General features: G+C 28.4%; 1 protein-coding gene across 1 annotated transcript in view; it reads right to left on the bottom strand.

The window, feature by feature from the left end:
* The window catches only part of amon (prohormone processing protease amontillado), a 29,185-nt gene that overhangs the window by 4,277 nt on the left and 1,097 nt on the right, over positions 1–23,811 (bottom strand). Inside the window, exons 2-11 of the mRNA XM_015332362.2 lie at positions 13,385–13,489; positions 9,959–10,226; positions 7,692–7,729; positions 5,896–5,972; positions 4,964–5,228; positions 3,008–3,220; positions 2,262–2,362; positions 1,332–1,565; positions 472–636; positions 150–267 (exon numbers count right to left, since the gene is read on the bottom strand). Of these exons, the coding sequence (XP_015187848.1) occupies positions 150–267; positions 472–636; positions 1,332–1,565; positions 2,262–2,362; positions 3,008–3,220; positions 4,964–5,228; positions 5,896–5,972; positions 7,692–7,729; positions 9,959–10,226; positions 13,385–13,489 (1,584 nt within the window). The remainder of the gene's footprint in view (positions 1–149; positions 268–471; positions 637–1,331; positions 1,566–2,261; positions 2,363–3,007; positions 3,221–4,963; positions 5,229–5,895; positions 5,973–7,691; positions 7,730–9,958; positions 10,227–13,384; positions 13,490–23,811) is intronic.

Raw genomic sequence — 23,811 nt, 5'->3', positions numbered from 1 at the left:
ATAAAATGTAAAGTCATGTCACTTGTGAGACGTCCAGTACAATTTTTGTAAAAGCATTTTCTTGTACACATTGCAAGGAAGCCTCTTAATCAAAAATACGAGACGCTTAACTTTTTGACCTTTCGAATAGAGAAACAGAAAGTTCGTACCTCTAATGACCAAGTTCCTTGAGGATATTCGCCCCAAGTATGAGTTGTCATAAACGGCCATTTCGTAAATCCATCTCTGCGATCGTCGTCATTAATTCTACGACTTAATATCATTGACCTATAAAAAAAAGTCAACAATTCGAAAAAAAAGATCATTTTTCAAAGGAATGGAATAAAAAAATTATAATCAAATTGATCACAATGAAACATTAAAAGCAAAAGGTAAACTAAAATAATTACAAATGGTTCAACGTCTTCATTTGTAAAACCGCAATATGTGAAAACCAAAATACACTTGTAAATGTAATCTTAGACGACATACCTAGTTCCCATCGGTGAAGTTAGAAACAATTCGAGATCTCCTCGACGAGTTGCATTTACGGAAATAACGGCTTGAACGTGTTCTAAGTAGTTAACAGCATATTCCGTGCCAGCACAAGCGTCGGTCTTGATTTTCAACAGAAGGGAACGTTCACTGGTAACTTCCCTGCAAGCATAAACGCGAGGAAAATAAATATTATTGAACTTGTTCGATCAATTGGAGAAAAAAGTAATCGTTGAATATTTTTATTACCGATAATGCTAAACGACTTTTTCATTCTCAATGCAATTATTAATTATTACTAATGACAATAATAATATATATTTAGTCAGTTTCGTGATAAATTTAAAAAAGAAAACAATAGATTAACGGTTACTTCGTAATTCTATTATTTCTTATCATTTTCTATTTGAAACATTGATAAAATGGTTGGAAAGAGATAATAATTGGGGAAAATCCTTAACACACCAAAATAACACCTAATTCTTTCGAAAGCGTTGGACGAACGAAAGCTAAAATAAACCCAACGTTTTGCAGAGAGGGATAGAGAGATAGCAAGTCCCTTTAGATCGATACTCGACGGTCCGTAAATAATAACATTATTACGCTTTAATTTGATTGGTACGTTGCTTGATAAATCCAAGAGAAAATCTGTTTTTAAAAGACAGAAAGAGATAACAGTAGATATACGGACACTCATTGTTTGCGTTTATTTTATTGTCATTTTCATAATGTTCAAAGGAAACCTAAAGTAAATCCCTTAAATCAATAGAGAAAAACTCTGTCTCGAGATTAGATAATCTTCTCTTGGAAAATCTCAAAATCAAGAAATATTGGTCTACAATTGAAAAAATACTTACTGTGATTCGATGACAGAACCAGCTTCACAGTGATACCTAGGTGGTACAGTTTTCCATTTTTTTGCCAAAGCCACCATTGCGCCTGCATCAAGAACACCATAACCAAAAAGATGATTAAATTCTAGTCCAACACCGTTCATAGTCCAATGAAATCTTCCTTTAGCATCGAACAACGAATTCCTTTTCGAAGTCAATACCGTTAAGTGTTGAATGTCCCTCCAAGTCAACTGTGAACTAATGCGAGCGGCTCGTTAAAGTGTTCTCTTAAAAAATATTTTAAGAAAATATTGGGCTCTCTCTCTCTCTCTCTCTCTCTCTCTCTCTTCGAAGAAAAAATAAACTTTAATCAAACTAACTCTCTCAACGTGACTTTATATATAATTGTTTCCTTTTTAAACAAATTTAAATTACGTCGCATTATATTATTATGAGTGAAAACAAATATTGGAAACCATTGAAATCCAACAATAAGTAATTTTAAATATAAATTTCATTTCATGTCATTGCTAGTAATAAACGATATTATTCTAGATTTTACATATATAGCTATACATGCATACATATATATTTCGAAAGTTAAATTCTGTAATATATAAAAAGAATTTGTATCTCCCATACCATAATAATTATTGCTAATTGAATTTATTATTGTTGAGTGCGCTGACATTCTCGTTGGAAAAAGATAAATTATATTAATTGCGTGTTCAATGTGATTGTCGCAACGTAGCTCGATATATTAACAATTTAATATAATTTATACAGGTTCTTCTATGTATCAATATAAATTTGAATATTTTTTTTAAAGGAATGATTAAATCGAGTTACGATTTTAATTAGAAATTAATCTGTTTCAAGGTAAAGCGAATGCTTCACATTTAATAGGTTTTTATTTTTCAAATGAAAAATATTAAAAAGCTTTGGTAAACTCACTTGGCTTCGAGAGCAAGAGCAAACACTCCAGCAGCTTCCGGCGCCGCAGCTGATGTTCCACTATGAGTCGTTGTACATTTCCCATAAAGATCGGTTGTAGCCTAAAAACAAACTTTCATTTCAATTTGAATACTTTGGACTGCAGTTGATATGCCAGGAATATTGGTGGTAGTTGGATTATAACAGGGGCTTGGTTTTATATAAAAATTTAATAAAAATTGAATATTGTTTACTTTGAAAGAAAAAAATGTCAGGTTTGACTAGAGTGAGCAGACGAGTCAATGAATTTAAACTAAAAAAGGGAGTGACGTTTAGAAAAATGGATTTTTTAAATCCATAATGTAAAACTCGTGTGTTTTGAAGCTTTCAATAATGCTTTACTTCCACTTTAACGAATGAATAAAGCCTATGTGGGAGGAAAGATTGAGAGTTGTGGCCAAGTAAAGCTATTAGAGGAATTGATCGATCCTATTAAAATATGTCTTTTGAGTTTTAACCGACAGATAATTCGTTGACATGTATCGATGAATAAAGGAAATTATATTACATATATGTACATATATATATACTCTTTGAAAATGAAATTTCTATGTACAATCAGTAGATCGTAAATTACCACGTGTAGGCGAATTATAGATATAATTTTCATCCTACGTGAATTTGTCTTATTTCTTGATATTTATTAAAATAAAACAATAAAACAATCTATGTTTAATAAATAATAAAAAATATTTATATATACTAACCACACCAGTGTTTGGATCTTTGGCGCCATTACTAAAGGTGGAAGCTAACGTACTGGAACAACTTTCGTCATAATGAGCGTTTTGACCATCGTTAATAGCACTGTTTATGCTCACAGTCCACATACTCGCTGCGTATCCATCGCAATTACAGTCGTCCTGTTCACCACCATCTCCAGAAGCCCAGACATATATATTGCCTAAACCTTGTCTACCCTAGGAATAAAATGTTCATTTTGTTACTGAGAAAATCAAGAAGGAAAAAGAACTGCGTTAAATGTCATGGTTCAAAGATAAGAACATAAAGGATGTCATTCCCCAAGGAAACTAATTTCCTTTTAAAAAAAGTTATATGCGTTGTAAGAAATAATCAACGAGTTCTAATCACAATTTTGTTCTTTCTATCCCGACGTTCTAACGTTGAAAATATTTGCTCGTACTCGTGAGAAATCAATTGGTCTGACCACGTCGTAGTTCTTTCTAACCACAAACTCACTCTTCCGTTCATTGAAAACTTCCGAGAGAGAACTTTATTTATTTTTTCAAGCATTTCCTTCTACATTTCCTTTTTTTCTTCCTTTTTTCTCTTTAATTCTTTATTTCTCATTGATACGATTCAAATGACTTCAGAATGTTCGTTCACAAAAGGAAAAACCACAATCGTAATTTTGAAAAAGATATAAAACTACGTACCTACGTATTTTACTCGTAAAATAGAAAAATTATTTGTTTCTTTCTACAAGACGCCGTAAGAATGTCACTTTGATTTCAAAGAGAAAGATAACGAGATGTTTTTCAATAGTATACTAAAGGTGTCTTCTTCATATTTTTATATTTTATTTCAATTATATCACATATTTACCTAAATATCCGAATCGTCGATATTTATTTATGTGTAATTGTTCATTTTATAAATCTTTTTAAATATTTTTCAGGTCACGAATGTATGTTTTATATATGCATATGATGCAATGTGTATAATTTAAATATAAAAAAATCGATTACAGAGTGCTCTATTTACATTTTAATATCTTCATTAGGTTGTAATTAAACAGGGAAATGTTTCAACGCGAAATTATAAAGTAATTGTTCCTCTAAAAGCCTTGATCATCGATATTTATTAGTATATAATGTTGTATTATTTGTATAGTAGTATAATAATGAATCTTTTAATGCACAAACGAAAATGAACGTCTACGTGAAATGTTTTAGCATATGAATATTGCAAATTACAAATTTCCATTATAAGAAGTCCCGTATAATGTAATCAATTACAGGCTGTATCATTAAAATTTGAATATGTAAAACTTCAAGACCAATCGCTCTTTGTCATTCATTTTGTGAGGGTTCATAGCTGTTAGTATGCGTTCAACGTGTGTGCTCGTGTGTGCTCGTGTGTGAAAGAACGTTTCGTTTACACATCCTTGAACGGTATAAAACTTGTTTAGATAAAAGATAAGAAAACAGTTCCACGATGGTTTTTATTTGTAAAAATAAAGAAAATAATAGTAAAAGAAAGATAAACGTATATAAGTGGTTGAAAAAATAAGAAAAAGAATGTAGCCACAATTCGTTGTACATCGTGTTAAAAATGATGGAGATTATTTCTGCAAAAGCTGAGGTTTAAGAAGTTGCTACGACAAAATCTAAATATTACGTAAAAATCAATGCGACGAAGGAAATGAGAATGGCCATCCAATTTATTTCCAATATCCAGTTTATCCAATTTATCCAATTTATTCAATTTATCTTATGGCTATCCAATTGAATTTTAAGATTTGATAAAAATAACGGCAATGAAGCATAACTAATTATTATTAATAATTATTATAAATTATTGACACAATTGTTAAATAACATTTGAAAATGATATAAATTTGTATAAAAATGTTTGTTGGTACTTGTTGGATCACACAAGACACCCTATATATTAATGAAATATGAGAATATCGATCGTACCTCGTTAACCCCACGTACGATGGCCCTCATGGTCGCATTTCGCGGTCCATCAACGGTCTTCCCATCATCCGTTGGTCCCCAAGAGGCACTATAAATGTCGATCAAGTCAGGTTCGTGGCCCATACTATTTGCTTCGATTAAATCAGTCATATAAGGCTGATCCAGCATCCGTATTCCGGCGATCTTCGAATCGTATGCCACACCAACACCGCAAACTCCGTTATCTCGAGCTGCTGCAACTTCGCCGGCACATCTGGTACCATGGCTTCAACAAATTTATCCCAAATTAGTCTATTAATATAACTATCGTTTACACATTCAATTAGTTCCCTTAACGCTCAATTAGTTCCTTTAATCTTCAACTTATATAATTCAGTGAAAATTCTTCAAGAAAATGTGATTGCTGTTAAAAAAAATAAAGAAACGTATTGAAAGCAATTAAAAATATGATATTTCTCTCGATACAATTGTCAACTCAATCGATAACTGTCAAACCCAATCGCAAAATCGTAAATTTCAACTCGAATGATTCTTTTACGTAAATAAAAAATTGTTTTATCAAGCGAACAATTGTATAATATTTTTCTTCATTTTAAACATTTTCGTAATACGTTTAATCACTTTTATCTCTTCTTAGCAAACGAGCAATTTTCTTATTTGGAAGAAAAACAAATTTAATGCGAAACAATTTCCAGCATTCCCATCTTCTCTCCGGTAATAATAATTAAACAGAATCGTGAGCTAATTACGGAAGCTTAATCAATAATTAGTATTTAATCAACGTTGTTATGACGTTACAACGTAGAACCGGTTTCAATTGATTTTGACTGTATACACTTGTATTTTAATTTTATGCGAAAACGCAAAGAAAAGATATTTTTGTAATTTACATACGTAGATACAAAACGATTTAATATTAAAATTGTTCTTACCTGTTAAACCAATCGTCCGTATATCTCGGATACGGATATGGATCATTACTGCTGAAGTCGTAAGAAGCTTTAGCATTCTGCAACATTCAAAGCTACATTATCTCTGCGATAAACTAAAATCGCATAATTTAAAAAAAAGTCAAGAAAATCTTGACTTGACTTGACTTGACTTGACTTGACTTGACTTGACTTGACTTGACTTGACTTTACTTTACTTTACTTTACTTTACTTTACTTTACTTTACTTTACTTTACTTTACTTTTCTTTCCTACTTAATATAACACTATCGTTTGCAAGAATAAACGACGAAGTCTTGAAACGAGTCCATCAATTTGTACGAGCTACGCGTAGCTAAGTTTATCTCTTAGGAGACATTATTCATAGTGGTAGCGCGAAGCTGCTTAATGAACATTTGTTTAAGTCGAGCTCCTGTTTCTTCTCTATCGATTTATCTGCCTTCTTTATCGCGAATCAAGTACTAATAAATTACCTTTAATCAAAAATATATGGGGTTTTTATATGGCCAAGAATAATATATATTTGTGATTTTTTTATAGAATAATAAATGTCATTTGCAGAACAAACTGGAACAGGCTATTATTGTTTTTTTATTAATAAGTAAAAATAAATGAAATTGATAAAGGAAAGAAATCATATGGCCATAATACGTCTTAACTTCTACTTGCCATATGCAATTGCACTTTATTCCTTAATGTGACCTAATTTTTGGTTTAAATCAATCAACAACAAAAAAAGAGTAATTTATCTTGTATTTATCTTCATCTTTGCTTATTTCCTTGTTGGTCAACCGACAGGATACATGTGATATAATATATATATATATAGGATAACGATTTTCTAAGGATAATAATAACGTTAGGTTGAAATATAAAATCCGTCGTAACACGTCGGCGTCCTTTATTCGAAAAGAAAAGGTCACGGTTATGAGAAAATTTGAATTTCATCGTATCTTCGGTTTTATGCTAATGTTAAACTCCTCGTCGGACATCGAAGGACGACGAGGACAAGACGAAAAAAGCCTAAAGAGATAGAGCAAAAATATTTCGAGAGAATTAACGAGATGTTTGACGAAAGTCGACTTTTTTAAAATTCGCTGTTGATGCTTTTTCTTTACCTTATGATAAAAAAGATTTTCTTCAAGAGAAGAAAGATTAAACGACGTCTTCGAAATTTTCTTTTTAATATTTTTCTTTTATAAAAAGATCTCGTTTGATCCCTTTTTATTACGAATGCATTCGAAATTTTTCATCGATTAAAATTCTATGTGGAAAATACCGTAAATCTTGTAACATATGACATGTAACATTTATTTTTTCGCATTAAATTGTTGACATTTTTCTTTCTCTTAGAAAATATAAGTTAAATTATGAAGTATTATATATTTAGAATTTGAACAAAATTTTAAACAATTTTTTAAACAAAATCAAACACTACAATACAAATACTTTATCGAGAAAATAATATTTTCCATAAAAATAATAACGATACTTTTAAATCAAATAAATTATTTATTATAATTTATGTTCAATAAATAAATTTAATGTATATTTAAAATGTTAATGAGATGAAAAGTAAAAAATATAATTTTTACAAATCTTTTATTAAAAACTTAAATACAAAAGTAAATGTAAAATATCTGCATAATATTAATATTTAAACATAGTTTACATTTTGTTAGATAAAGTAAAAGAAAAAAAGAAATTAATTTTCTGCGAAAAAAAGCTAGAAAAATATTGGCAAAGAATAAAAGCATGCAACGAATGAGTTTACTTACATAATTATACTTCAGATCTGGATGCATGTAGTCAACGCCTAAAACAAACAAACACAAATGAAATAACAAGAATTTGCATAAAATCGAATATAAAAGTTGAAAGTTTCGAGTGGATAAGTTAAATAGAGCGAATTGATGTCCTTTTTGAAAGGACAAGAAAAAATTCTACTGTGTTGATATGCATGTCAACCGTAATGGAAATAATGCATACTCGTATAGGACTTATGATCCATTAGATCTACAATAGAAACTCGACAATGACGTGTGTATGCAGTTAACTCGATGATGTTTTAACATAATCGAGTTATCCTCTAGAGAATGACTATAAGATTTACCTCAGTATATTCCATTAATTATATCTATCGTTACGATATAACATCCGTTTTATCTAATAAATTATAATTAAAGTATTTATTAATTAATTATAAAATTCCTGTTTTTAGAATTCTTTTATAGATTTATAGATTTCATTTATACATTTATTCAAATGTATGGTGCTAATCATATACCATTAATATTATTAGTAACTTTCTTTCTCGCTTTTCTTCTCTTTTAATGAAATTTATTATTTTAACCCTTTGCACTCTGCACGACTTTCGACGCTGGGTAGCAGCAACTCTGCGCGACTTCGCAGCAGAAACGGCACATTTACAAACCCTCGTATTATTTAGTATAACTTTGGAACCAAATAACGGATTCTAATGATATTGGACTTATATTAATCTGTAGACATCAAGGAACATATTTACCTAAAGAAATGTTACCAAAAGAACTTATTTAGTAAGAGAATGTATGTGTGTAATAGCGTTGCATTTGAAAAAAAGCGAGCGCGTTTCATTGTATTTGAAATGTGATACTATTTGATAATATTTCTTTGTACATTATAAATCTCACTATAAAATGCGAGATATGCTCCTATAAAAACATTCCTTCTACAAATTCTTCTTATTGCTCTTCTCAAGTTTCGCCAAAAAGTTCTCGGACGGTCGTAAGCACGCGTCTCGCATTCTCTTAGAACACAAAACCCGCTAACATTTTTTTTATATATCTTTGTTATTTTATTATATTTTGATTCGATGTCTTGTGCTATCTTAAGAAAAAACATCAGGGAAACATGCATGTTCCTAAAAGTTGTGCTGAAATAACTTAATTTCCCGTAATCACTTATAAATTTTAATGGCTCATACGTTAAGACATCGGAGTGATAGGCCAGATTCACGAAGTCTCATAGGGTGAGACAGCGGAGTGCAAAGGGTTACTATATAAAAATAATATAAACGAATGTTTCTACAATTTGTAAAGGAACAGAAATAGTCAACGATAAAACAAACGAACTCTATTTACACAATTGTATTCAGCGATAAAAAAGACATGGTGGACAAATAATCAACGTAAATCGAAAAATGGATTTATATCAATTTATTAAACAAATAAGCAAATAAAGAAATTTAAAAACTTCTTTTTTTATGTTTCTGAAAAGATTCTATATTTATTTTTATATACTTTATTATTATAGTTCATCTCAACTGTCTTTGTCGGTGAAATATTTTATCTTAATTTATAATTATATATATACATATATATATATATATATATATATATATATATATATATATATATATATATATATTATTACATGAATATAAACGAAATTGATGAACCTTGACATATACTACGTAGATATTTAAAGGTCGTGTGTAAGGGACTTCAAAATAATTTGTATATAAACCTGCAATGAAACGATCTAGTGACGCTATGATCTAACTACGATCTATGACGCTAACAAGTAATTTGGTGGGAGCTTTACCAAAATCCTATTACATCAGGGAGTATGTGAGGATAGACAGAAAGAGAGAGAGAGAGAGAGGAAGAGAGAGAGAATGATTTTATCATGGATTACGTACACTATAGAACTTTTGTGTATAGATTAACTGGCATAAATTTCATTCTACGAGAGGGAAAGTCAATTATCTCGTCGATTTATACATCAACAACACTCTCTCAAATATCTCTCACGAAAATTGGAAGAAATAGAGAAAGAAAGAATTTGAATATTCTAACTGTTGAATTATGCATTGATATATAATACATTATTTCATTTTGTCGAGTTAATATATTGCTTTATTATTTTTCCATCTTGTTTCTAGATAAAAGAGAAACTTTAGTTAATTACTTTAATATTGTTAGGAAATGTTTAATAATTTTGAAATAATTTTGATCTTATTAATCTCATAAAAAGTTGACTAACATTTGATAAGAATGCTCACCATCATCCATAATTGCAGTAGTGACATTTTTCCCAGTAACCCCTTGAGCCCAGGCAGCTTCAACGTTGAGATCCAATTTAGGTTTACCACCATTTTGCCCAGTGTTTTTTAAATACCATTGATATTGAAAGTAAGGATCGGTAGGATTTCTACTTGCTGAATCCACTGAATTTTTAATATCGTACAAAGATGCAAGATTATCCACGGTGAGTGTGTTGTAACCTCGTTTTACTCTTTTAAATCCAGGTTGCTGAACAGCTGTATGCACCTGCGAATCATTTCATATTTTTGTTCTTTTTATTTTTACCGATGACATATCTTTATTATCATACATTTTTATGATATGATGGAATAAAATGAAAATCTGATTGAAGAATGATATACGTTCTCATTTTTGTAAAACGTTAAAAGTATTGAAATCAAGTCACGTTATAACGAGTTTTTAAGATCTTTTTATTATTTATGTTTCAAATAAAACTGAAAGGAAGGATATTTATTATATGAGATAATATTTCGAACGTATTTAAACGAGTATTCATTAGTAAGAATCAATAAAAACAGTCCAAGTTGATGATGAAATGATTTCGTAATGTGAACATTAAATAACGACCATGAAAAAAGGTAATCCTTGTCATTTATCCAACTATTTCTCAGTGGTTTAACTTGAGGATTCTTACTCTTTGTAGGATTAAGAAAGAATGTAAAGAATGATAATATGTAAGTAGGGATAAGTGGTGGTGATATGTAAGTGCATTAAGTGGTAATGCAATGGATGTTAAGTAAGTAGGGATGAATGATAATACAGTGGATAAGATGTTAGTGGAGATTAGTGAGAACGTGTGGATAATCTGTAAGTGTGAGAATGAGAGACAAAAGCAGAAAACATTAAGCGAAATAGATTGTCAGTAAAAGATAACCGGATATTAGAAATACTTCGGAAAAACATTGCGTAACATGATTGGACCAACGACTAAAGAATTCTCTCTCGTGTATTAATATATTTCCTTTATATTTTGATATTTCTGTAATAAGCTATTTATTGCACATATATATATACCTAGCACACCCTGTATATAACATGATAAATGTTCCTAATATAAAACACTTTAATTTAGAAACTTGCCAAACATAGAAACGTGTTTCTTTTTAATAAAACTTCCCCTAACAAACGTTTTTTGATTATTTTATTTTATCATAAATGTTCCTTATATAAAACATCTGAGTTTAGAAACTCCCTCTGTATTTTTTTACTATACCACCTTTATTGCTGTTTTACCGATTAACTTAACATGGAATTTATTGTGATGTGTTTAACATAGCAACTAAATATTGGCAATTATTGTAATGTCGTTTAGTTAATTGCTTTCATATTTGAAATTGTTCTATTTTAATTTTATTATCTTTATTCGTTCATTATCGTTTTATTATTTTTTTATGATTAGGTTAAATTTATTAAAATATCCTGTTAAAGTTATCATACTCTGTGTTACATTATAAATTTTGTATTTTTTCTTTTATATTTAAATTACTGATTATTATTGAAGAAATGTACAAAATAAATTAACTAAATTAAAATAGCTTAAAAAATTACTTTAAAAAAATTCATATTTTTATTTTATTTGTAATTATTATCTGTTTTGGTCAGTAGTCAGCGAAAGAACAGTCCTAACAAACGTTTTTTTATTATTTTATTTTATGATAAATGTTCTTTATATAAAGCATCTTAATTTAGAAACTTACCAAACATAGAGATGTATTTCTTTTTAATAAAACTTGCCTTTACAAACGTTTTTTTATTATTTTATGTTTTATTTAAATAGTAGAAAAGTGAAATAAAAAACAAAATTGTCACTGCATATCATAAAAAGATTTGATAAGAAAGCACGATTCTATATTGCAATGCATCATGCATAGAAATACAAAAGTTCAGTAAGTAGTTGACTTCTTGCTTCAAAAAAGAAAGAGAGAAAGACTAGAAAATCGTATTTTATCGCAGGCATCTCTGCTCTTGTCCGAGAAGGGTTTCACTTGTCATAATCGCTAGGAAGAACGAAACGGCTTCGCCTCGAGCGCAACAGCTATCGCGGCTTCTATTTATTATTCACGATGCTATGACAGAAAGGTTAGCTACTGAGGTTACATATAGGGTGTCTCAAAATACCTGACAATAATAATTATAATTCTAATTTCAAAGTGGTCTTACGCAATACACTTATTAAATACGATAAACTCGAATGAATAGATGTTTGATGTATCGTATAAATGTCTGCGATTATTTAAGATCTAATTTTAATCGTTCTTACAATATTATAAACCTAATCGAATTGTGTTTATATATTATATAATAAAATTCTATTTTGAAATACAGTAAATGGCCTAGGATGGAATTTCGAATGACCGACATATTTATGGATCGATAAATTCAACACGAAATGGGAAGCACGTTTATTTAAATGAAAACATGTAGTTCAATTTCAGAAAACAAGAATGATCTAAATAAGATTTGTTACCGTAATACTATATCTCTTTTGAGATACAGTAAATTTGACTTAAAACAAAATAATTCTATTCAACGTTTCAGTTAGAACACCCTATATATATATATATACATTTTTTGTAAATTATATATATTATGGTAGTCGTTATTTGGACTCTGAAAGAATTTTAATAAGTCCACCCCTCAACTCACCTCGAAAGATACATACAAAAAAGAAAAATCGTCTCACAAACTCAGCCTTTATGTTAATATTTATTGACGAATAAAAATATTCCCTTTTTCTTTCTTTAAATAATATTAAATTAACCAATAAATCCATGCTGTTTTTGCCATATTATTTATTTAGAAAATACTGAGTAAAATTCGATTGCATTAATCTAATTGTTAATCATTAATGTAAATTCCTTAAGATATCGCAAAGATTTTATTCTTTTCAACACCCCATATAAACGAACTCGAGAAACGTTCATCGTAGGGCACTCCACTTATGTTTTATTGCTCCTCACTTCGATGAAAAACGTATGACGTTACGCAATCATGTCGACGAAAAGAAAAAATATTATACAATGAAAAACTAGAAGTGGATGACTATGAACTAGAAAATCATTTATATGACCCATGATAGTATTCAACTTCTCATTGAAAATAATATATAACTCACTATAAATAATATATATGTTGTGATTTACGTGTTTAAAATTACAAATTTTCGAATAATTTGAACTATATTATTTATGCAAACATTAATTGATTAATTAATAATTTACAGCATTATCAGATTTTACCGTGTAATGTCGTTAACTAATAAAGTCGATGGATTGCTCGATTAAATCATTAGAAATGGAAAGTTTAACTCTGGAAGTGTAAGTTGTTACTAACTTACAGTAACTTAATTATCGAACTCGAAGCGAGTGTTAAACGTTACTTACCAATGGATCTACCTTCAAACGTCGCATATGTGGTACAGATCTTTTACTTCGAGCATGTGGAAGAGCTTTGTGAACGAAATGATATTCCGTTTGACTTCCTAGGATCTGAAATAAAAAATATAAAAATATATCATTATTTATAGTTGCTAATAATTTCATGAAATGTTATCAATATCTCAAAGAAAGATGTTCAACTTTGGTGTTGAATTTACTTAAAAATGACGACGATATTATTCACGCAACCACGGGTTACTGCAATTCGAGCTTCGAATATCAAATTGGTTCCGAATAATGCATACGAATTGAGACTTTTAATTCGAGTATTCTCGACAGATAGTATACTATACATATAAATAGTAATTTCGCGTAGGTGTATCTCGAGTATCTATTAAAGAAATATTTAATAAATATTTAACAAATTTAGAATGTTTTATTGTTAGAAAAGGATGAATTTATATTATTGTATTGTAAATTTTTAGTAAGAAAATCGCAATTCTCTTAGATTTTAAATTTAAGTTTTTATATAACGTTCTTTTTAACAGTTCTCAAAGCGTACATTCTCCTTGGTAAGAATAAAACTTAAAAGGATGTTGGTATACGTGGAGTGTCGTAACGTTGAAACTCCTCCATTTCCCATCATGGTATAACACGAAAGACGGAACACGTTGAAATGAGTTCACGTCGTCGTTTGGTGAAATTTAATTTCCCTCAATGCCATTTTCGTATTCTACTTCGTAGAAGGATCTTTGTTATATATGTACATACATAGAGATAGATAGAAAACGATTCACGCGATAAAGTATCGTAAAACGAAGATATTTTCGATTTCGGAAATATCTTTTCTATTAATTAATAAAAAAACAAACAAAAAATAACAAATAGATGTACTTCGTTTTCTATGCAATGCTCGTATACAGTTAGACTTGTACGTTATTTTATTGAAAGTTGTTTATACGACTTTTCGAACGTTGCTCACGTGTATAACGTGAATAATATTCCTAATAAATAAAATTTTCTTTTTTGGAAAATCATATAAACAACAATCAATTAAAGAACTTTGATAGAGAACAACGTGTCAGTGTAACAATGGATTTCGAAGACAACGATACATCTAACTTATACTCCATGTTTTTAAATTACAATGAACATTTCCTTCGATTAATTAACAATTATTTAAGATAGATCGAACACTTTGATATATTTTATTAATATTTACGATAGTTTAAATGTATATACATTTGTTTCAACTTCGAGAGTGATAACTTCAGGGGTAACATTTTCTAATTGAATATCAGTTAAAATCGAAATTATTTAATATTCAAAGTATTTTTATAGATATCTACTGTTTAAATAATCTGAAATATAAGTAGAATGCATTAGAGTATTCAAATAATTGTTAATTAATCGAAGAAAATGTATATTGTAATCTAAAAACGAAGAGTATAAATTCAACGTATCATTGTCTTTGAAATCCACCGTTACACTGGCACAATTGTCTTTATGTGAAACTTTTTTTTATTAAAAATTCTCTCGGTAGTTCAATGTTTTGTTTATACATACTTTACTCCCTTCTCCTCAACCGGTGTCTTTATTCTAATGTTGTCATTTTTATTTTATTGCTTTCCTCGTCGGCGAGTTTGAGAAACCATTAAAGGGGTATTCTGGTCTAGAAATTTGAAAAAATCGATTTTTTTTCATATTTTCAAAGCTTAACCTTTTAAAAATATGTCCTTAAAAAATTATTTCAAAAATCAAATTATTTTCAGAGATATAGCTGTTTTAGTGACGCGGTATCCTGTATCATACCCTTATTACGCGAAACTTTGAATGCGTTTTTCTCGAAACTACTTTTTTCGAAGTGATTGACATGATATCTCAAGTTCTACTCGACTGATTTCTTTAAAATTTGGTGGGAATCTTCTTTATACATCTCTCTATCGGGTGACCCTTGGATTTTGAATAATTTTAATTTTTAGTATTTAAAAAAAATTCGAGAAGGTCAAAAAAAAAGGGTAAAAAAAAATTTTTTTCATATCGACGCCATTTTGTGAATTTTTTTTTGGCTAAGGGTCACCCGATAGCGACATCTTTACTGATTAAGAATTTTACAAATTTTTGTGTTTCAGATTACTACAAGAGTTGGAAACATGTCAACTAGAGTGCACAGTTTTTTTTAGCCCCCACTTCACCGGCCTGTATTTTTACGAATTTTTTATTTTTTTTCACGATTTTTTTTTGTATTCTTAAAATGTTAATAAACATCATATAAAAAAATGTGTACTAAAAATGTTTTTAATTTTTTTTTTATCTTAGTTTGAAAAATGCCTAAAATTTAGGCTTTTAGACTAGAATACCCCCTTAATTATTTTAATTTACCTACGACATAACCTTACTTCGTGTACGTTCGGTATCGGTCGAATATAGTTTGTTATTTATTATTTTTGTATTTATTGTTAATCTTCTTCAAGCATCGAAAGATGTAACAAAGATATTAAATAAGTGTTAAATTTATTTCGCATCACGTATGTGTGCGTGTATGTTTGCGTGTGTGCTTTCTTCTTATGCGATTGATGTGCATACGTGCTCGAATGTATGTAGGGCTGAAGAATGATATATACATATATGGATATAGATATACAATATTTCTGATAAGTGAATTCTTTCTAATGATTTATCTTTCTTTTTTTTTTATCGGTTTCACCGCAGATCCTAACTGACCAACGTTCTACAATTCTAAGTAAAAAATCGAATAACTTCCTCCACGAGAAAAATACTAATGTAAGAGAAATTCTTCTTATCGATAATCGATGATTACAAAATAAGTACATTTCCTTCGTTAGAATTTTCTCATTTATAATAAAATAAAATTATTTCGACTAATAATTTAACTTTCTAATTCGTCTTCAAATTAGTTTTATATTAGTTTATAAATTTATTCTAACTTTTATAATATTTTCTACATAATAAGTCGATCTCTATAGGGTGCATTACAAAACGTGATCAGTTTAGATTATTTTTTTGTTGACGGATAGAAAATATTAATAATTTAAATTTTATATATATACTTTTATTTGCAAAACTTAATAGCAGAGTTAGCCAGCCATGAACAAAACTAAAGTTTGATAAACCTTTCCTCTCGCGAGATATGAACTTTTCAAAAGTTGCTTGAAATTATTACTTACCCTTAGAAAACTTGAGAAAACATTTTCTGCATCGTAATAGATGTAAAAAAAAAAAGCAAAAGAGATAAAGTTTATATCGTATGTATTAAATTTCGCCAATTTACGATATGATACCTTATGGATCATTTATTCTAGAAATTAAATGAAAAAAGAATTATAGAAATGCATTGAAATCAAATTCCTAGAATCACATTGGCTTCTCTCCCTCTCTCTCTTTCCATCTATCTTTCTGTATGTAAAAATATGTGCATAAAACCAAAGATTTTTAGTGATTCTCAATCAAAATTAATTAAATAGACAATTTCTTTATGGGATTAAAAAAATAACATACTATCTATTTTAAAAATTATATAAATATATTATATTTATATTATAAATTTTTTTATATTATATATTATATATATTATTTATATTTTATATTAATAATATAATATTAATTAATATGTAATATTATTATTATTTATAATAATAATTATTTATATTATGTATTAATAAAATTATATTTTATATTATATATATATATAAATATATATTATTATATATTATTATGTTGCAATATATATATATACATATATATATATATAAATTTTAAAATGGATAGTTTGTATAATTTATTATATTATTTTGTTAATATATATACATACATTAGATTAATTTCTTTAATTTTTATAACCTTTTACAAATCGTTATAAATAAATGTGAATTTTGTCGTAATTTAAATATACGCACATCCCTCTCTCGATTTATGTGAATTATTCATTCAACTAAGTATTTATCATAAAATTTCTTGTCTATTATTAAATTTAAATATATTTATATACGAATTGAACGAATTCTTTTAAATTTTTCATTTAAATTTGAAATAGGAATAACTGAAAATGCTTTCACTGGACCAACTGATGAGAGTAAATGCATTTACAAATGTTCAAGTTCGTTTAATAATGTAAACTGGACGACGATTCTATGAAGATGATGATACCTACTACTACTTTGGACGTGTCATGTCTTCCGTTTCGTTCACCGTGGTAGAAAGTATCGTTATCTGTCGATGCCAGACAGTTTTTGTGTCGCTTCTCCTCGCACGGAAAACCGATACGGGTCATGGCATACTTTGATGTTCGTTCATACCTATAGAATATCGTTGTGTTGTAACAACCTAACAACTACGATACTCGAGATCTCCTAGCTCGTTTGCTTTCCCTCATATTTTTCTATATAAAAAAAAAAGAAAAGAAAAAAAGAAGTTGCTTTTTCAATATGGTTGAAAATATCATCCCAAACGTGTCATCTTTATTTTTTTTTTTTTTTTATTATTTTTAGATAATAGCTATCGATCGAGGGAATCAAATATCGAAGCTAATAATTCATTTCAAACATACAAAATGTATGAAAAATTATGAGGATAATAACGATACTTAAGTTGAGACCCGTAGTCATTTCGACCCCAATTATCTATTTTGAAAGATGAGGGTAGGCATCTCGTCATTGCGGATTATCCAAACCATAATTTTAAATGTCACGCGAATGAGTACACGCGTACGCAAACGTATACGATATATGATATAATTAGTAGATTATTAGAAGTATATTTCTTAGAGAAATGATTGATGGTCAAAGTTGTGAGGTAAAACAATATTGAATTAATATAATAACAGCAAAATTAATGTTGTGGAAAAAAAGAAGGGAGAAAAGAAAAATGAAGAGAAACAATGAGACGAAAAATCTTACCAAAATCTGATGACGTAAAAAAAAAAGAACATCATATTTCATTAAATTATTAATAGAAGATTTATTATGATTAATTAATTGGTTATTTCAAATAACGAAAAATGATTGATTAAAAGTTACATTAGTTAGATCGCGTGATCTCATATCTATCAAAATATCATCGATTAGAATTTCTTGTCTTTCGAAGAAAAATTGGATCATTAGATTTTTCTTCGTTCTTGTATTAAGTATTGACAAGAAATGAAAATAAAAATAAGAGTCATAATTTTTTGTATCATAAATCCCAACGATTATCGTAAAATTTAGTGAAAAAGTACCATCGACAATATTTATGATCAACATCGTAAAATATAGACGATCCCATCGGTCACAAACAGTGATAAGACGGAAAGTAAAAAAATAAAATCCATCTCAGGTCTCCTTTACGCCATCTCTAATGGGTTTACGCCAGCGTTCATGGTTCGACGCTAAAAAGTGGGATTAAGAAGAATCACGAAGAAAAAAATGAAGAAGATAAATAAATAGAAAAGGCCTCGCAATTAATTTCTCTTTCGATTAGAATCTTTTACCATGACTTATAAATTGATTGAAACAAATCTAGCGATTTTCAACATTTTGGAAATATTTCTTGAATATTTTCTTATCAACGCAATATGTCCGTTTCCATTACAATTGTAAAACAAAACATAAAATCTTGCCATCTATCTACATTACTATATTACTTATTTATACAATTACCCTATGATGGAATAAGAAATGAAATAATTTTGGTGAAAATAATAACTAACAAACAAATTACATTATATACAAGGATAAAAATTCTAAAACTAAAGTAACAATGCTTAACATACATATGAAAACACATCGGACCTTACTTCAATCTACTATATATCTTTCCCATTCAGTTTCATCACTCCCTCTCCTCTTGACCTTTACTATTTCTCAGCTCTTTCAGTTCCTTTATCTACTTTTCCCCTTGGTCATTTGTTCCAGAGCCCAACACATCCTCTTCCTAGTCCCTTTTCGCACATTCACGCGTTTCTACGATTCCACTTCGTATCTTCACCCTTACTTCTATTTGGTTACCTTTCTTAAGCCGCTCAGATATTACGGTTGACCCTCTGCTCTGACCATTCTATACCAATTGTTATATTTCTATATTTTATCCCATCTACTTGCATTCCCTCTCACATTTCAATCCAGATCACTACAAAATTCATAAACTATTGTGAAATTCTTTATTCAGCTAAATCTACATAGTAATATTTTATTTTTCTTATCCCTTTTTGCAGACATTTTCTTTGATGGAAAAAAACTTGGATGCTCATAAACCATTCCAGAGGATCATTCCGTTGTTGAAGCAGTAATATTATCTTTTTCTCTCTTTCTTTTTTTTTCCCAGATCAAACGCTTGCATACCAAACTTAATCTCACACCCCCTATTACATTAATTCCGTTTGAATACGCCCACACTTGGTCGTATATAATCCAATTAAAAAGTGTCTTTGAAGTACGTGACAAGAATGATAAACTATGATATACAAATACTTAACAACATCGTCCCTCTCTTTCTAAATCATACATTTACCTTCAATGAGACAGTACAACGTACAGGGGTTGATCACCCCTGATCATCTAGATTTATTTTCTCACTTTACATAAACGAGCAGATTTTATTGAGTGATTTATCTCTATCCTTTTTTTTTATTATTCACCGTGAGGCCTGTTTTAATCCGATTGTTATCTTCTCTACTATGGTCGTTAAGTTAAGCATCGTTACGTCAATAGAGATAAGTATCGATGAAAAATTGTATGTAACCTCGTCATAGGTTTATGCAAAAGGAAAAACATCAGGTTAAAATTATTTTATCCATGTAAAATAACATGGTTGTATTAGTATGTGTGCGCGTATGGTTATGCGAAAAGCTTCTATCGCCTACGTTAATATGTAAAATTAGATGAAAAATAAAAAAGAGCTTTTCGTAAAAACGTTGCTCTGCTTTTACGTTTTACGTGAAATATTGAGTTACTTGTTTCAACAGATTATTAAATTACAGTATTTTATCATGAAAACCCAGTTTCCTTTTCCTCTGAAAAAGTATCGAAAAATTTTTATATTGATTGTGAATAATTTTAATCGGATATAATATTTGGAGAATATACAATACTTAAACTATAAATAGAGAATATAAGATTTTTAATATCTAGAATTATAACAAATAATTTTTATTTAAGGGACTATAATTTGAGAACAACTGAAATTTGCTTTAATCAGACATTTAATTTCCACGTTCAAACTATTAACAAATTGTAATTTAGCTAATTAAACTTTAAATTTGTGTTTGAAAAACAAACAAAGAAGGGACAAAAAGTAACATACTCCAAGCAGAGAGAAACATGCTTGAAAATTATGTGCGAAAATGTGAGTCTATAGTAAAATTATAAAAAGGCGGAAAGGGGGTGTTAAGGAAATACGATCGGTGTAACTTTGTAAAAGCAATTTTCAGTCGACGTGTATATTTTCCGCACAATTTCCCACGCAACAAATATGCCATAAAACTGAAATATATACAATAAGTATATATATATATATACATATAAATTCCAGGAGTTAGTCAAAAGTTTCTAGATAAGCAAACAATCCCAATATTATTTCAAAATTCAATTACTCTTTTTAAAGATTTTTTATGTAATATATACATATATATATATTTCATATTTGCATATATTCTATGTATATGTATTTTTATAATTTGAACATAGTTTCTCGTATATAAGTGTATATATTATATATTAGAGTGTATATTTAAAATCAATGAACACTAACAAATCGATTTAGTCACTTTATGCAGCCTACGTAAAATATTGAAAGCAAAGATCAACGAACCTCTAAAAATACAAGACCCGCATGAATCATTGAACGTCTACTATATATAATTCAAACGTAAAACGCAAAAGGTAAAAATACAATTAAATATTAAATACATTATAAAAATAGATATATTTACTTGAGTACTACTTTTTTAACATTTCTGGATATTTTTAACTTATATTGATCAATTGTTCGATTTTAATGCCGAACTGTATCGCAATTAATCTTTTTGTTTATTAAAAAAAAAAAAAGAATAAAAAGTAGTATCCTTTAATTATTGCTTAATACTCTATCGAAAAACTTCATTTATAAAGACATAAAGGAATATAATCTTCAACGTTCTTCGACGTTCAAAGGAGTAATATTAAAATGATTCCGCTTAATAAATCTCTTCTTTTGTTTTATTTGAAAAATTCTTTGTTCTACTATAAATTAATAACATCATTGCATACATCTTACTATCATCATGAAATCATAATATTATATTTGAAATATTTTTAGAGAATTAGGCAATTAAATTAAAAAAGAAAAAGAGATAAAAAATAAATTTCAAAAATGATTTATATGAAGCATTTCACGTGAAGCGGACAACGAAAAAAATGTGAGTTCGTGGATTTTGTTCATAATTAGCTTGATTGTACTTCTATGGGACCTCAATAATTGTACATCATTATTTTTTTTTACCTTAGTTACCAATTTATGGGTCTTCAAAAAATTGACAAGATATGAGCAATAGATTTTTCGAATACTATTAAAAGAGTCAATCTAATAGATTATATAAGAAATAAATCGTGTTTATTAGAGAATATAAATTAATTTTCTTGGATGTAAATAAGAATTTGAAATTGAACTTTTTTTCGTCTAGTAAACTGAAAGTTAACATTAAAAATGTGTATTTATTAAACTTCGCATATTTGTATTTTTTTTTTATTTTTACCTTAAAAAATAGCTTGTAGTGTAGAAATATTATGAGGAAAACAATTATAATGGTATCTCGATTCGTTTAGAAGATATGAACTAAACAGTTCCTCAGGGCTGTTGGCTTACTCGCTACTTACAGTTTACTATTGTAACTAATGAATTATACACTTAGAAACCGCTCAGTACAGCGCGCCTTAAGGCACCTTCGTACTGTTTAGCTTTTCCTCATAATATTTCTACACTACAAGCTATTTTTTAAGGTAAAAATAAAAAAAATACAAATATGCGAAGTTTAATAAATTCACATTTTTAATGTTAACTTTCAGTTTACTAGACGAAAAAAAGTTCAATTTCAAATTCTTATTTACATTCAAGAAAATTAATTTATATTCTCTAATAAACACGATTTATTTCTTATATAATCTATTAGATTGACTCTTTTAATAGTATTCGAAAAATCTATTGCTCATATCTTGTCAATTCTTTGAAGACCCATAAATTGGTAACTAAGATAAAAAAGAAAAAATAATGATGTACAATTATTAAGGTCCCATAGAAGTACAATCAAGCTAATTATGAACAAAATCCACGAACTCACATTTTTTTCGTTGTCCGCTTCACGTGAAATGCCCCATATATTAATAGACCAAAAATTAAAGATATGTTTTAACAATTTAAGACATATTTCTCGAATAAATATCGTTCTTACGAAAACCATCAACGTAACATAGTTGATTCTTATTATAAAGTGTATTATTTGTTTTTCATATATTCCTAAGATATACTTCGATATTATGGCATATTTAATCATCGACAGATCGATATTTTCCACGTGATAAAATCTCTCTTTCGAAATAATGTACGCAGCTGTAGTGAAACTTAACGAGATCACTTTTCATTTCATTATCAACTTATTGTTACCATCATCGAAGGATCTTTATATGCAAATAACTTTATAACACGTGTTGCGTTATAAATGTGGTTCTCTAATTTTTATATCTCAACATCTTATCTTAATACCTCTTTTTTTACCTTCAAATTAATTGTAATCTACTATATTATATATTTGTTTTATATTTTTCGGAATAATATCAATTAGAGTAATGAGTTAAATCTTAAAGTTTAGTCGTTAAGCTACAATAGCTGTAAACTTTTTGTATTATTTTTTTTTTTTATTATTTTAAATCGATTTATATTTCTGTATATTATATTTTTTTTCAAAATAATCTCAATTTAAGCCGCGATTTCATTCTTAGAATTTTATATATAATTTAAATCCTCTTTTTTTTAATTTTTTCAAATCATTTTTTAATATTAAAAAAAAAAACAACAATTTTTTATGATAGTTTTATTTTATTGTACAATTTTTTGGAAAACTTCTTCATTTTGATCCCGTTTAAAGTAACAGTATTTCTAGTAATATATGTTCGATCATACTACTGGTTTGTTACTTTAAGTAGTACAAGCCAAAATTGAACGAACACACAAGAGAGTGTACTTTTTATAAATTTATAAAAAATGTAATAAGAAAAATATAATTTTTGCCAATATCTTTGTCCATCATTTTACAAATATTTGATTATTATTTTTTATTTGTTAATTGCAAGATTTACCAATAAAAATCAATAATTCGTTAAATCTGAGAGTAATGTATTCAGTAAATAAAATTCCAATCCCCGTAACTCATCTCAAAGAAGCCATCGCATCAATCATTTTGTTGTCAT

Source organism: Polistes dominula, unplaced genomic scaffold, assembly GCF_049000335.1.
Source record: "Polistes dominula isolate Pdom_NZ unplaced genomic scaffold, Pdom_raw_medaka contig_246, whole genome shotgun sequence".
Taxonomy (NCBI): domain Eukaryota; kingdom Metazoa; phylum Arthropoda; class Insecta; order Hymenoptera; family Vespidae; genus Polistes; species Polistes dominula.
The sequence above is the reverse complement of the archived record's forward strand: the minus strand, read 5'-3'. Positions and strand labels throughout refer to the sequence as shown.